Here is a 15,390-nt window from a genome sequence, read left to right as displayed (position 1 = left end):
CGAAGAACAAAATCCCTCCCACTGTGAAAGAAATGCAACCTCAAGATCACCTGATGAGACTGAACACATATAAGTCTACAGGACGAGATGACACACATCTCAGAGTCCTGAAGAATCACAGAATAACCAAAGTTAGAAAAGACTTCTAAAATCATCCAGTCCAACTGTCCAGTATTTCCCACTAAACTATGCGCCTCAGTACAACATCTAAACGTTTCTTGAACACCTCCTGGGTTGCTGACTCCACCTGACTTCTCCCTGAGCAGCCCATTCCAGCACCTGACCACTCTCTTGGAGAAGTATCTCCTAATGTCCAACCTGAATCTCCCCTCATGCAACCTGGGGCCATCTCCTCCAGTCCTATCACTAGTCACATGAGAGAAGTGGCCAGCACCCACCTCACTACAACCTCCCTTCAGGTAGTTGTAGAAAGCAATAAGGTCTCCACCAAGCCTCCTCATCTACAGACTTAACAATCCCAGCTCCCTCAGCTGCTCCACATCAGGCTTGTGCTTCATACCCCTCATCAGTTTTGTTGCCCTTCTCTGAACATGCTCCTGGTCCTCAGTGTACTAAGGGGCCCAAAAGTGAATACAGTACTCAAGGTGTGGCCTCACCAGTGCTGAGTACAGAGGGATAATGACTCCCCTGCTCCTGCTGGCAACACTATTTCTGATACAAGCCAGGATACCATTGGCATTCTTGGCCACCTGGGCACACTGTTGGCTCATGCTCAGCCACACATCAGCCAATTTCCCCTGGTCTGTTTCCTCTACACAGTATTCCAGCAATACTGCTCCAAGCCTGTAGCGTCACCCACGGTTTTGGTGGCCAAAGTGCAGGACCTGCATCTGGTCTTGTTAAACTTCATGCCACTGTCCTCAGCCCATCTATCCAGCTTGCCTAGATCACTCAGGAGAGCCTTCCTACCCCCAAGTAGATTGACACTTCCTCCCAACTTGGTGTCACCTTCAAACTGAGGGTGCACTCAATGCCCTCATCCTAGTCATCAATAAAGATAATGAAGAGGACAGGCCCCAGCACAGCTGTAACATAGGTGAAATCCAAGCAGCTGGCATGACAATCTGCTTGTGAACTCCCCTTACACATCCTCCCCCTCCTCGATCCTCCAAAGTCCTTGATATACTTTTCATGGATGAGAACTAAAAAGATTTTGGCTACTTGAGCATGCAAGTCAGCTATTCCTGAGCCCAAGCCCTTTTCCAGAATCCTCCCCCATCTATGTAAATGGCAACAGATTCCAGATTCCCAAACAATTGGCTTTCATCTTCTATAGTATGACAGCAAGTATTAGTGCATTTCATATGTCATCTTGATTGGATTACTCTCATCTGTATGAGGCCACTGGATACAAATGTGATTAGGGTGGTATAAGAAGCTAAATGCAATGTGTCGATGAGTGTGGTACCAGCACTAAACACATAAAGGCAGATGATATGCACTTTTAATTGAAAGAAGCTTTTAAATGTCATATAAAATCCACTTTGGTCCAGATGTACTCAACAGAAATTCAGTTTTAGCTCTTTTCTCATATATTTAATAATGTACTAAAAAGTTGCTTTAATCTTGGATTAAGCAATATTAGCACCTACAGAGAAAATCATTTTCAAGCAACCCTTGCCAAGTCTTCTAAGACAGGCACCCTGGATATACTCTGATAGTAATAATCACAGTTAAGCTTGCCAATAACTCCATTGGCTTCTCCATGTCTGCATGAGAGCTGGAAAGCAAACCAGTGCAAACCAGGAAACCCTAGAATCTTCACACCACTATGAGCACTGAAGGTAACTGATGGTAAGGTGAAAGGAATAAGGAAAGAATTAGAGCAGTCGAGTTAAGTTAAAAATGCTTAAGTCAACAGTGCCTAGTAACAATATAAATTATGTAGATATTACACACTTTTCAAAACAAATTTAAACAAAACTTCTCATTTAACTTTCCTCAAAGACAAGCATCAATTTCTTAATCTTGTTTTCATGAGAATAATAGCCTTTAGCTTAAAAGTTTACATTTCTTTTAAGATAGTTATTAACAGAACATATCAGTGATTTCATGCCCTCAGAGGAAATCTCTTCCTCTCCCAGAAGATTTTCTCCCACATAAAACTTCTGCAGAATCTAGAAAATGTTACACACTGGAGAGAATAGTCAAGTAGCAGTCAATAATAGTGAGCCTTTATCATCAACAGCAATCCCAAGTAATGATAAATTATTTGAATTTACCTATGCAATTGGCCTGAGAAATAGGTACTTGAATTGGTCCATAATTTAATTGGCAGTTATGTTTCCTTAGGGCTTCTATGTAAATTAATGGCTGTTTACATAAATACACTCATTTAAGTTACATGACTTTATATTTCATTTCAGAAGCAGCTTTCAGGTGCAATACAAAAAATAAAAATAAAAAAAAATCTTTAGTCTCAACCACTAAGTACTTTCATTGCATGCCTTCCACATGAAAAGAGGAGAAAATAAACATAATTCCAACAAATATACGTTCCCTTCTGCAGATTTTCTATGGGTCCTGTCTTTGGAATTCTCTGGATTTCAGGTGTCTGATCTCAGGAAGCTATGGTTGATAGGTACTCTTCAAAAGACAAGGAATTTATCAGGGTTATAAATACTCTGTTTAAAGATGGAAGATCTGAGATAGAAAAAAAAATTGTCTTGGAGCAAAGAGAAGACACTGTGAACATAGTAAAAGCATCTGAAGTTTTAATCCATCATTTAAAACAAAGGACACACTTGTAACAACACCGATGTACTTCTTTGGAAGAAGAAACAGACAACAGGTATGTATATATGTATGATCTCCACTTACTTTTAAGAGAAGCCTGTAAAATCCAATAGCAACAATAAAAACAGTGCCAGGAACTTAAGCTGCTCAAGCATAGTGTGAAAAAAGTACAACTGTTTTGGGTGCAGTTGTAAAACTATCAATGTGCTAAAAACAAGCTCTGAAATTCCAAGATCAAGACTGCCTGGGTGATCTTCTCAAATGAATAAATAAATAAATAAATACTCTTAGTAGTCCCTGCTTTTAGGCTTGAAGAAACAACCTTACACTTAACTTCCCTCTCCCTTATCAGGAACATTTCATGATTCTGCCTAAGTTCATTTGATGGATTAGATTTTTTGTGGTTTTGTTTCTTTCCTTCCCAAATCCTACACAGCATTCTTTACCAGAGTTTTGTCAAGCTGGGATTTTTTTGGTCACCAGAATTAAAGTATAACTTTATACACTGAAAATGCTACAACTTGTAAAATAGCTCTAGTACTGCCAAAACACTGCCAAAACATCTAAGAACTGCATGTGTCGTACAATTTACTTTTCCTAGAGAGACAAGCAAAAAATAAAAGATTATTTTTTGTTTGGATTGTTTCAGTGATGTGATTTACAATGCAGCCTCATAAATACTTGCACTAGCCTAGCTAAAATATGAAATGAATAACCCGGAGACATACATAAGCATTCACTTCACTTGAAGGAGAAAGTACACATCAACCTACTCACTGAATAACTAGTTTTTATGGCCAAAATCTCTTCCAATCTGTTAAAAGTGATAGGCAAACAGAAATGCAAGTAGCTATGAATGCTGTAGCTGCGCTGTTATATCCATACCAAAACATATAACAATCAAATCAACTTCAAAGAATAAGTGTCCACTTCACATCCTAATTCTAAGCTGCTATGCCATAAGACCACTATCTTCTCACTCTCTCAGCAGTATGCTGCGTTTCAAAAGAGGCCTTACTTGGAATGAGAACGTGACATCATGGCATTTGTTTGCCCATTCACTGCTAAAGATCAATTAAATTATTACTGTACCTCTCCCTTTCTCAATGAGAACAACTAATTCCAACTCACAAGACAAGGAATCACAGCACAATAAAGCTTTCACACATTTGTCTATCCATCATGTTTATAATTTTTGCAACCAGGTGAAGAAGATGGTCATAAGAAAGCCTGCATTTTGCTAAAATCTAGTTCTGTTTTCATAGGCAAACAGAGCAAGAAATAAAAGTACCACTTCATACATCTGTTTTAGCTAATAAGAACAAGACTTCTAAATGACATAAAAAAGTCATTAAATCATTGGCAGCTGTCGCAGCATCACTGCCTGTTTCCCAAACATTCCTCTCACTATTCTCATGTGACTTTCAAAAGGCAAATTCTTCCAGCATGCTGTAGGACCTTGAGAATGAGGATGCTGATAGCTGTTAAGAACTAGCACCCTCCAAGCCACAGGGCTTTGATTACACAGAAGCTTTCTGTAAGAGACAGATGCCGTAGCTTTAGTTTACATGTGTGAAGAAAATTAAGGGACAGATTCATCTGCAGTGATGACACGCAGAAGTAATTCTTTCAAAGTTAGCCAAATGGCAACAGGATTAAAATGGATTTGTCTCTTCTGTTCTCCTATTCACTAATGTGACTCAAGTGACTTTTAAATATAAGGCCTGGGGACCTCCTTCAGCATTTCTAACTGTACTCACTGAGAAGGAAAATACTAATTTCACTAAGAAAAATTCTACTGAATGCAGTGAAATACATGTGCATAATAAGAAATCGAAGCTTGACAACTCAACGGTTTTTGTAATAATATTTTTATAGTTAAGGTACTAGAATTTGATTACCTAGCACTAGACTTTTCTGTATATAGTTCATTATATGACAGATACGTTTTATTAATTTGTACTCCTAGATTAGAGATCCAAGGAATTAAATATTCTGAAAAAGATAAAACTTTTATGTGACAGCTGAATGTTTGATGTAAAAAAGGGTAATAGGGTTATCAGTTTTGTGAAGACAGAGCTACAGAAGCAAAGTGTGAGAACGAAGAAGCAGCTATTGCACACAGCTCTCGAACTGTCTTTGCAGCCAGGCGAACATATAAAGAACACTGTAAGCTGAGAATAAAAAAAAAAAAAAAAAAGTGGTCAGGAAGGAGTGGGAAGAAAACTGCTCCTGGCAGCTAGAAAAAGCTAAGTCTAACATTAATAGTGTACAAATTGGCAAAACCTACTACAGAGAATTACCAACACAGGCAGAAATGAGATGTATGGTGAGTTCTGTTATATATCAAAGTTCTGCCTCAACCACTTCCTGTGATTCCTCTGGAATCCCAGGGAAATGGGAGTAGAGGGAAAGGAAACTGAGCTGATAAAATTTGCCTGAATTTCCAAAAGGCAATAATTAATGGTGTTCCTCACCAAGACTGCTGAAATTCAGGGGATATTCTCACAGGTACTAATAGGGGGAACAGAGCAACCGGAATGGACCCCAGCAGAATCCTAGACAGGCCTAAGTGAAGGCTTGTAATGATCACTGTCACAAGATGAAGAATACTAGTCTAATCAGAACAGGAGATTTATAAACGAGCTAAAAATGTGCCTGATTTTTCATAATAGTGTAACAAGCAGGTTAAACTCATGATGTATGCACAGAATTATGCACAACAGAAAAACACAACTGAGAAAAATAAATCTTTTCCCAGGGCTGTTAAATACAAAAGCCATCAGCTTTCTCTAACAAGCCTTCCTTTAACAAAAGACTAGATAATAAAATAAAATGAAAGACTAGAGTGTTCCTGACAAACTGAATGGATCCAAATCTTCCCAACTGCGCCATGGCTTAAATGATGAAAAATCTTCATTTTTAAAGGTTGAATTTAGCCTTTGGAAACTTGTAGCTGTTGTGTGAACTAGGGCTTAAAGTAAGAGAAATTGGGTTTTTTTGTTGTTGTTGTTTGGTTTGGTTTTTGTTTTTTCAAACAGTATTTCTCTGGATCTGTATAAAGTTCAGCCTAGACTAATGTAAAAATATAGCAATAGCTGCATTATTTAAAATACTGTTTTGCTGAAAGAAATATAAGCAAAACATGTAAGTTTAAAGAAGAAAAAAGGGGAAACACATTAATTTCATTACACTCGTGTAACGAACAACATATGTGATTGACTTCTGGAAAAAAAAAATGTTTTTCACTCTAAACTCCTCTGAAAATTTTTTTATTTTTATTTTTATTTTTTTTCTGGTGGGGGGGGAGGAACTGGATAATTCACAATGTTCTTTTAGTAAAAGAAGATGTGCATGTTTCAAGGAAGTGCAATGAACCTCATCTTTGAATAGAAATTATTCTCTTAATTTATTAAATTTATTGCTTGATTTTATTTAATTTTCTTCATGTTCTATTCCTCTCATGCTTTTCAGAGAAACATTCTCCACCATGCAAAATGATGAGTAGTTTCTGACCCTGCTACCATGCATGCTACTCACTGACAATCCTGAAGGGGGTACAGTTGCACAAAGCACTGCTACTACTCTTCTGCAATACAACACTTCAGGGATACATTCAACTTTGAAACCTAGAGAGAAATCAATCTATCCTCGTCCCCTCCACACAATTGGAAGTTTAGGACAGGAGGAGATTTATGTATGGTTCTGAATCTAACCTCCTTTCTTTTGCACAGAACTAATTTAAACACATTTCTGTATAATTCATACCTTTGTTAATAAAACTGTGACATAAGAACTTACAATTCCATTTCAATCAATGTCTATCCAGAATTCTGCAATTGAATTACATTTAGATATTTCACAACAAAAGACGTGAACAGTCTTCTACATAATTCTGATCCCTAACTGAAAGATGTCACTCTGTTACTCAATTGCAGCACCCATTATGTGAGCTACTCCCAATAACTAGACCCATATTTCAAGCAAATGGAGTCTAAAGTACCAGCACACATGTGGGAATCAGTTACAATTAATGAAGATTAATAGGAAAAGAAAACCTGCTAAGCAGAAACTGAATTTTCAAATCCAGCATATTAAACAGTACACTCTTAGAGCACCTATTAAAATTGAAGGAAGAAACCCTCCTGGGTTTATACAAACAACATGGAAACAGGTAAATTAATCGTAAGAACTTTACTAAGCTGCACTTCAAATTACCTGAATTCATTTTTATGTATTTCAGCTATTTTCTTCTCAAGCTTTTGTGACTGTTTGGGAAAAATCTTGAAGTCATTCATATAATTCTCTGGGTGTTCATCAGGATCGTAATCACCAAGTTCAGCTAAATAGATTTAAAAAAAAAAAAAGTACAGAAAAATTAAATTGCAAATTTAGAAGAAAAGGTCTGTAAATAGTGTAATTCAGGGACTGTAAGAATGAAGCATCTCTGAAGAAATGCTACTTTTAAGAACTTGTAGCTAGCTGAAACTACAGTCACTGAGTTTCAAGCAAATTTCATGTTTTATTTATTGCAGAAGAAATGAGCAATCTTAAAATATCATCTTTGGCAAAACATACGATCTGTAAAGAAGACATAGGAAACTCTCCCCCTTTTACTACTTACCATTCTGGTAGTAGGCAGAACAAAAACAACATATTCCAGATCATGCTGTTTTTTCACCAATTTATCCCCACTTCTCTTTACCATCATTTAAAGGTGACCCACAGTATCTGGTTCCTCTTCTAAAAGATGATCAATTATTTATACAAGTGAGACATGTGGTCTCTATTTTTCTAGATAAGTCTCTTAATATGGTCTAGACTTGATCTTGTTTTGGCTAAGTATCTTTGTAATGAACAAAGAGATTCATTCAGATTAAGGTAGAATGAAGGGAACTTGCACACATATGAAGTCCCTAACTGGACATGTAGCTAACTTATCTCACTAGTGCATTCCAAGATATATATATATTTCAATTCTGCCTTTGGCAACTGATAAGGAGAAAGTAAAATATATTTTAAAACAAAACAACAAAAAAAGGGCCTTTCTCCTTGAATTGTGTCTATTGTTTTGTCAGGGATTTCACAGATCACTTGGAAGGGACTTCAGGAGATCATCTAGTCCAACCCCCTGTGTTGTATTCCTGCTATTGCAGGTTTCCTATACATCAATTTTGAATACCTCCGGAGAAGGAGACTCCACCACTTCATCAGTTACTGTGCTCTGGCACCCTTAGAGAAGATTTTTTTCTCATGTTTTCTCCATCCCAGCATTACACAAACAAAATTATAATCTTTTCCACAAGAAATAACACTGAATAGAACCTTTTTCTGCTTAGTTCAATTAGCACAGATTATGTTATCATTCGGGATAGTAGAAGAATTTTGCTTTCTTTATAATAGCAGTCTAAAACTGATGCCATACTTTTTAACTGTAATTCTAAGGCAATCAGCTCGTGGGGTTTTTTTTGTTGTTGTTGTTTTGTTTCTTTCAGGGTTTTGGGGTTGTTGTTTTTTTTTGTTGTTGTTGTGTTGGTTTTTTTTTGGGGGGGAGAGGGGGGTTGGTAGTATTTATGTTTGGATGGTTGGTTGGTTTTGTTGATGTTGTTGTTTGTTTGTTGATTTATGTTCCTGTTTGTCATATGTTGTCTGCAAGCTGAATTACTTAAACACTTTACAACTGACACCAATGCAGGGAAACAAACAGTACAGGTAATTAAAAAAAAAAAAGTTATTGCTTTCCTCATCACCAATCTCGCACCAATTTTGTGTTTCTCTTTATACTGATTACTCTTAAGACTTATGAATTATATATCACAAATCTGCTGCTTGTACTTACCTTGGACAATGCAGGCACCTAGGTAGGCAGCATCAGAAAAAGAACACAGCAACCGGCCATGGAAAATATCCCTTTTTATTTGTAGGTATAAGAGGTATCTGAAATTAAAAAAAAAAAAAAAAAAAGAAAATAATGTGATATTTTTCTATAGCAGATTCAACTAAAACCATCTTTGAAACTATTCTGAATCTTTCCCTTGCAACTTCAAATGTCAGGTAAAAGGTAATGGGCAACCACAGGCAAAACTAGGTCTTAAAGATTTTTTTCTCATGTAACATGAAATAATGGCAGCAGAAGTAACAAAATCCCAAAAACAGAAAGCCTGGAGTGTATCTGATTAGAAACATACAGCTATTGCAATGCTCATTAGTAATGTGAAATAAATTACATTATTTCAGATTTTCTTGAGCAGACCCTCTGTCATTAAATACAGCTTCACGCAGCACATTGACCATGATCAGAATAATTACTTCCTTCGTCTTTCTTAAATCTGTGAGGATCCTCACAGACATTTTGAGGCACCAAACTCTCTGGGCAGCTCAGGGAACCACCGAAGACCTGCCTGGGGGGAGCTGCCAGTTCCCTTCTTTTTAGGAGTTCCTCCTCATAGAGCAGTGCTGATGCAAAGAAATGGCTCATTCCAGCTGTCCTTTGTATCCTGTCACAAAACAGGATTATTTAGAGCAGCAACAAAAGAGATGCAGCAGGGAAACCATGTCTTTTCCTTCTGCTTTCCATCCCCCAAAGCAGTCTCCCAAGCATGGTTGGCAGAGGCCCAGCATACAGCCCAGCTGTGCACCTGCAGCCACTTCCCCAGTCACATCCCTATTTACAGCTTCACCACATAGCAGTTTCACCCCAGAGAAAACACAATATGTGTGTCATTTTGGCCAGGAAAAGTAAGACAGGTCTATGGTTTTAGCAGTGTCAGTGGATTCTGCTTATCTTCAGCAGGCCCATAGATGCAGGGCGTCCTTTCCAAGTTTAAGCTACAGTGTAGCCAATAAAAATGCGCTTTTCCAATAATACTGACGTAAGGCACATTTCATCCAAGTTGCTTGGGTCTGTGTGTACCGTGAATTTCTGTACCAAGCAGCTTAGGTGAAGACAGAAAACACAAGAGAAATTCGACTCTTGTCCTTAGGCTGTTATAAAATGCTACATAAAAACAGGATGATCACAAAGAAAAGCAACTTGTTTTCAGTGTGTACACATTCCTTCACTGTACTAAAGTATTACAAACTACTGCTGAAAGCTTGCTCTTCAAGGCTCTTTACTGCAACATCTGTTTCTCCCCTGTAGTCATCCCTCAGCAGCTAATCTCTGTTCCAATTCCATAGTTTGGCACGGCATGACTGTGCATAGATCCAAAGAGAATACACTTGCAGCAGGGTGAACCAATGGCCTTAACAAAATGCAGTTAAAATTCTTGATTTGCAAGGAAAGTTTACTGAAAAACACTGAAATGTAAATTCATTCAGATTCTGGGGTGAACATAGCCAGGCATCTCAGCCACTCATACACCCTGCCCTCAGGCCCTTCACCATCTTTACAGACCTTCTTTGGATGCTCTCTTCTAGCTTCACATCCTCCTCCTACTTTGGCAACCAGAGCTGGAGATGAGGCTGCACAGAGCAGAGCAGAGCAGACAGCCCCTCGCCTTGCCCGCTGGCAGTGCTGGGCCTGCTGCACCCTAGTTTTGGTTGGGCCTTTGGGCTTCCAGGGCACACTGCTGGCTATGTTCTGCTTGCTGTCAGCCAGAACACCCAGATCCCCATTCCACAGGGCTGCTCATTCCCTGTACATTCCCTGCTCATACTCTGTACATATATCCAGGGCTGTAACATCTGTGGTGCAGAATTCAGCATCTGTACTCTTTAAATTCCATGCACTGGTGACTGCTCAGCCTTCTGATCTGTCAAGATCTCTCTGCAATGCCTCTCTAACCTCACGAGAGTAAACAGCTCCTTGGGGGAATACAAGAAATTCAGAGCAGCAGTTGTAGAGCAAGATAAACAGCAGCTCCTCACAATTTGGTGTCATTCACAAACTTACTTAGCATGCATTCATATCTTGCACCTAGATCATTTATAAAAACATTGAAGAGAACTGGCCCTAAAACTGAAGCCCAGTAGAATCCCACAATTGTGGGATTCTCCATCAGCCTGATGGAATCCCATTCACTATAAACCTCACTGAGTCTGACCCACCAGCAAATTGTTCACCTACCACATTACGCTTTTGTCTAGCTGTAAAGCAGACATTTTGTCCACAAGGAGATCATCAAAAGCTTTGCTGAAATTCAAAAAGATTACATCAACCAGCTTCCGTTGGTGAACTACATCAATAATCTTGTCTAAAAGGAAACTGAGTTCATTAAAAAGGACTTTTCTCTTGTGAACCCATACTGGCTGTGACCAAAGACTGCACTGCTTTTGAGGTGGCTTTTTTTACAGCTCCTAGTTGTATCTTCTCCATACTTTTGCAGGGGCCAAAACAAGACACATAAGACTTAAACTTATGAAAAAGAACACGGGCCTCAGAGCTAATTTCTTCCCAGTGATAGTCCTGGGACTACAGAACTGAACTCAGGCAATCACATAGGCTAGCTTCTGTCACAGAAGTGGTCCATAAATGCTATTCATCTGTTTTTAAAATGTGAAATCCCTACCACTTGCAAGTCTGCAGAAGAAGCTCTGTTTATATATTCCCATAAATGAAAGGGTTTATGTTTGTGCAATGTTTCACTTGTTTGGGAACTGGGATCTTTTAAATTGTTCATCCGTCTTCCTACTTCATTTCACATACATTCCCAGTACATTAATGGTTTTTAAAACAAGAATACAAATTTTTTTTTTTATTTTTATTTTTTTTGCCACTAAGTGTCTATGCTACTGTGTTGTTGCCTGCATCTGACTATTGAAATCCAGGTAAAGAAAACTAGTTGTGCCCTGACATCTTTCAAAAACTTTCACCTCAAAGGGGTCTAAACTGCACTTTCAGAGAACAGTTTCACCCCTGGAAAAAAAGCCATTTCTAAGACAGAAGGCAGCAGTCAAAGGAGAAAAGCAGCACAGATCACAGTTCCCAGCAGAGACTGGAAGAACTGTTGGCTGGGACACCAGGAAAGCATTTGAGCTTAGAAGAGGGGCAGGAAAAAATGTAAATATCCATGCAGATTATAAATGCCTTTTTTTTTTTTTTTTTTTTCCAGAGTTCACCCACACAACAAATTGCATTGGATACTGATCATCTTCTTCAGGTATAGCAGCTAGGACAGTTTAGAACAAAACCTAGACCTTATGGAGTTCTCCTGAAAGGCAATAAACATACTTTGGACAGAAAGTCAAAGTTGTAAGCTTTGCAAGAATTTGTCTCAGTCTCAGATGCTTTCTATAATCCTTGTAAAGTAATTTATGACCAAGGTCAGCAAATACCTAACTACTTACTTCAGAAAGGCTTATGTACGTATTTAAAACTGCCTGAACTTAACGGATTCAAATAACTTACATATTCAATCTGTTTTTGCTGCTTCTTGTGTCCTTCCACCACTGCTGTTTTTGCAAGCCCTAGCACAATTTACAGCCTGATTTATAGTCCTGACTAAGAACTCAAGCTGATCACCAAGCCAATAAACTTATGCTTCTAGCATTTATGTTCACAACTGTCTATCATTCAATAACCTCATTTCCATCTATTATCTGTTTGCAATAAGTACGACTCAACTCTAAGCCAAATTCTTTCTGTGGACAGAGGGTCAGCAGTGACTAATCTTGTTTTCAGACATTATGTTTCCAACTTTTTAAATGTTGCCTGTTTACGTACCTATTTAAGACATTCAATGAAGTGAGAAAGCTTTCCCACAATTATAACCTGTGATTGTCCACACTGTGTTTTTTATCTTGTGTTTAAGTTACTTCACTCATTCTACTACAATAACAAGCATTTCACCCAGTGCTGTCACCAGTAGAGATGGTTGTCTTGAGAGACACCACAAAGTTTCAAAAAATCTTGTCTCAGCAGTGTCTGGCTTTGACTGTTATCTCTTTCCCAAGCTACACTGAATACTCAGGTGCAGAGCAGCAGAGTGCAAAGGCTTTGTTTACAGTATTCCTGGACTGGGTGCTCTCCTCACACGGCAGAATCTATGAGCTCTTTATGTACACTAGCCTGGACAATAATTTTGCATCCTGTCTTCTACAGTTGATGGTATCAGTTATGCTGCTTGAAGTCTAGTTTCCGGACAAAGTATATTGATCTAACCTAAGCACTAATTACTACATGCCAGTATCTAATACTACAATTATAGCTAGAGATAGAGTTAGAGATAGCTGTTATTTGCTTTAAAATTCCACCTAGATAGTAAGGCTAATAGTAAAAATACATATTCTCTAAGGAAATGTATTATTTGCCTAGTTACAAATATTTGTGAAGTATTTTGATAGCTTAAATAAAACTATCATTCGATTCCATGTTTATTAAAAACAGCTGACAGATAGCTCCCGGACTCAGCACAAATAGTCATTGAGAAAAATACCCAGACACAAGGACATTCTGCTGTTTCTTTAAGTCTTGGTGTAACCACACCTTAAATGTTGTACCTACCTCTACTCTATGCATCTTACAGAGGACACAGCTTATTTTAATAAAGAGGACAACTAAAATAAGTGAGAGGATAGAGCTTCTCTGGCATGAAGACAGTGGGAAAGGTGAATGAAGAGCTGATAATCACCAGATCCTCCAGTAACAGAGCTCAGAGACATCAGTGCAATCAGAGGATTGTTTTACGCATTTGAAAGAAAGTACCTTACACAACAAGGAGTGAACTGGCACAAAAGGCTGTCAAGACAAACAGTGCTACCTTGTCAAAAATAATAACAACAACAACAACAACAACAACAACAACAACAACAACAATAATAATAATAATAATAATAACAACAACAACAACAAAGCAAATGAGCAAGTAACAGCTCCAGAAAATGTTGTTAAAATGAACAAGAGGGAATGCAATTGTTAAAATTCCTAATAGCACAACTGAATATACCTAATGTAAATGAATTTTTACAGGTAGAAAAAGATCATGAACTTTGCATTCTTGTTTCTATGGAAAGAAATGACTTTTGTTCAAAACACTCTCAAAATACTCAGATTATATTCATATACGCACATCACAGCAATGTACAGCAGCTGCCCTTTCAATTCATATAATCAGCCATAAGCCAGATCCAAGTAGAGAAATCAGGAACTAGGGACATAGTCATCATGACTTAAAAGCGTGACCCTTGCGTTCAGACATGAGAAATATCATCTATCCCTTTTATTCAGAAAAGGACAGTTGTATGAACCAAATATCTAACAGCAAAAGTAGCAAAAGCTACCTTGCTAATTTATTTCTGTAAGTATCTGTCACTAGCTTACAGGCTGATTTGGTCCAGTTCTGTGACTAGCATGGTGGAGATACCCATGAATCCACACCCCGGAAAGGGGAAAGGGGAAAAAGATGGGCCTAAAACAAAACAGTGGCAAAGATCTGAGTAGAAGCAGACTAGTTTACTAAATAAAATCAGAATGCAAGATAACACGCTATAATACAATTAAATACAATATGATTAGAATTGTAGCTAATAGATTAAATTAAATGAGAGTGTCTGAAAACTGAAGGCTTTATTCTAATGTTAAGGTGTGATGGCACCCACAGCAGAGACAAGCCAGATGATTGGAAAAAAAAGGGAAATCAGGTGAGCTACCAAGGCCTTTTACCTGTTCCCCCTGAGCAGAAATGACAACAGAGCAGCAAACAGACCTCTGGGGAATGTAGTAGTTCTTCTCTTCTGCGACAGGTACCTGGATGTAGAGCATTAACTCTTTAACTCACATTGAACTACATGATGTTATGATGTGGAATACCAATAACCAAACATGGTAAAACCATGACAGTGCTTAGCTGCCTTGTCCATTAACAAGCATCTCTAGGAAGAATCACTACCTTTTTAGGCATGCTACGAGGAAAGTTGTTCTAATGCTGAGAATTCAGCACCATTCCTGGATGGTAAAAAAGAGAAGGTCTCAATCAATAGTATCACTTACTATTAATAAATAAATAAAAATAATAATAAAAAAATAATGACTACCATCTGATTCTAATCTGGTCTTTCTTTAGGAAAGGAAAAAGTATGAAACATTACTGTTCAGCCAGCAGCCTACAACACAGGTTACACGGGAAACAATTAAAGAACAAGGAATGGGAAGCAACAGTCTATTTGCTTTGAATAGTAGATAAATAAAAGCCTCAACACAGCACAGGAAGAGATTCTTCCCTATAGGCTTCTGAAACAGAACTGCATCTTCTTAGTTCTCTTGCACTTCCCTGAGTGACAGAAGAGGATCTCAAAACCTCCCATCTCTCCTTCACCCATAGGCATGAGCTTCACCAAAAAATCCAGAACTCTACTGGATTAATTTTTTTGTTTATTTTTTCCACCCTGAATGCTAGCTGCAAGCTCTTACTAAGAACTCATTCAATTTTAAGTCTATGGTACTTGACTTAAAGTCTAACACTATTAAAGCCATAAACTCATTTGATAACTGACAATAGGACACCAGAAAGCCAAAAAAGACAAGCGGACTTGCAGAAGCTTTGGAATAGCTACCATTACATAACTTCAGAATAGATTAGAAGGGCACTCAGAGCATTAGAGTTACTCTTAAATTTTATCAGGAACAGCTTTCCACAAAATGGGTCTACCCAGTATTAGCTGATTTTTGAAAGGATTAGTTTATTGTATATTTTA

At 37.9% G+C, this 15,390-nt stretch overlaps 1 protein-coding gene across 7 annotated transcripts in view; it reads right to left on the bottom strand.

Moving 5' to 3' along the window:
• Window positions 1–15,390, bottom strand: part of FRMD3 (FERM domain containing 3) — a 140,801-nt gene that overhangs the window by 34,674 nt on the left and 90,737 nt on the right. For all 7 annotated transcript variants that reach the window (XM_015849240.3, XM_085530332.1, XM_015849238.3 and 4 more), the window contains 2 exons: window positions 8,597–8,694; window positions 6,976–7,099 (listed from right to left, as the gene is read on the bottom strand). In XM_015849240.3, the coding sequence (XP_015704726.1) occupies window positions 6,976–7,099; window positions 8,597–8,694 (222 nt within the window). The remainder of the gene's footprint in view (window positions 1–6,975; window positions 7,100–8,596; window positions 8,695–15,390) is intronic.

This window comes from Coturnix japonica, chromosome Z (assembly GCF_054131305.1).
Source record: "Coturnix japonica strain WE chromosome Z, WE-NBRP24, whole genome shotgun sequence".
NCBI lineage: Eukaryota > Metazoa > Chordata > Aves > Galliformes > Phasianidae > Coturnix > Coturnix japonica.
This window is presented reverse-complemented; position numbering and strand designations above follow the sequence as displayed.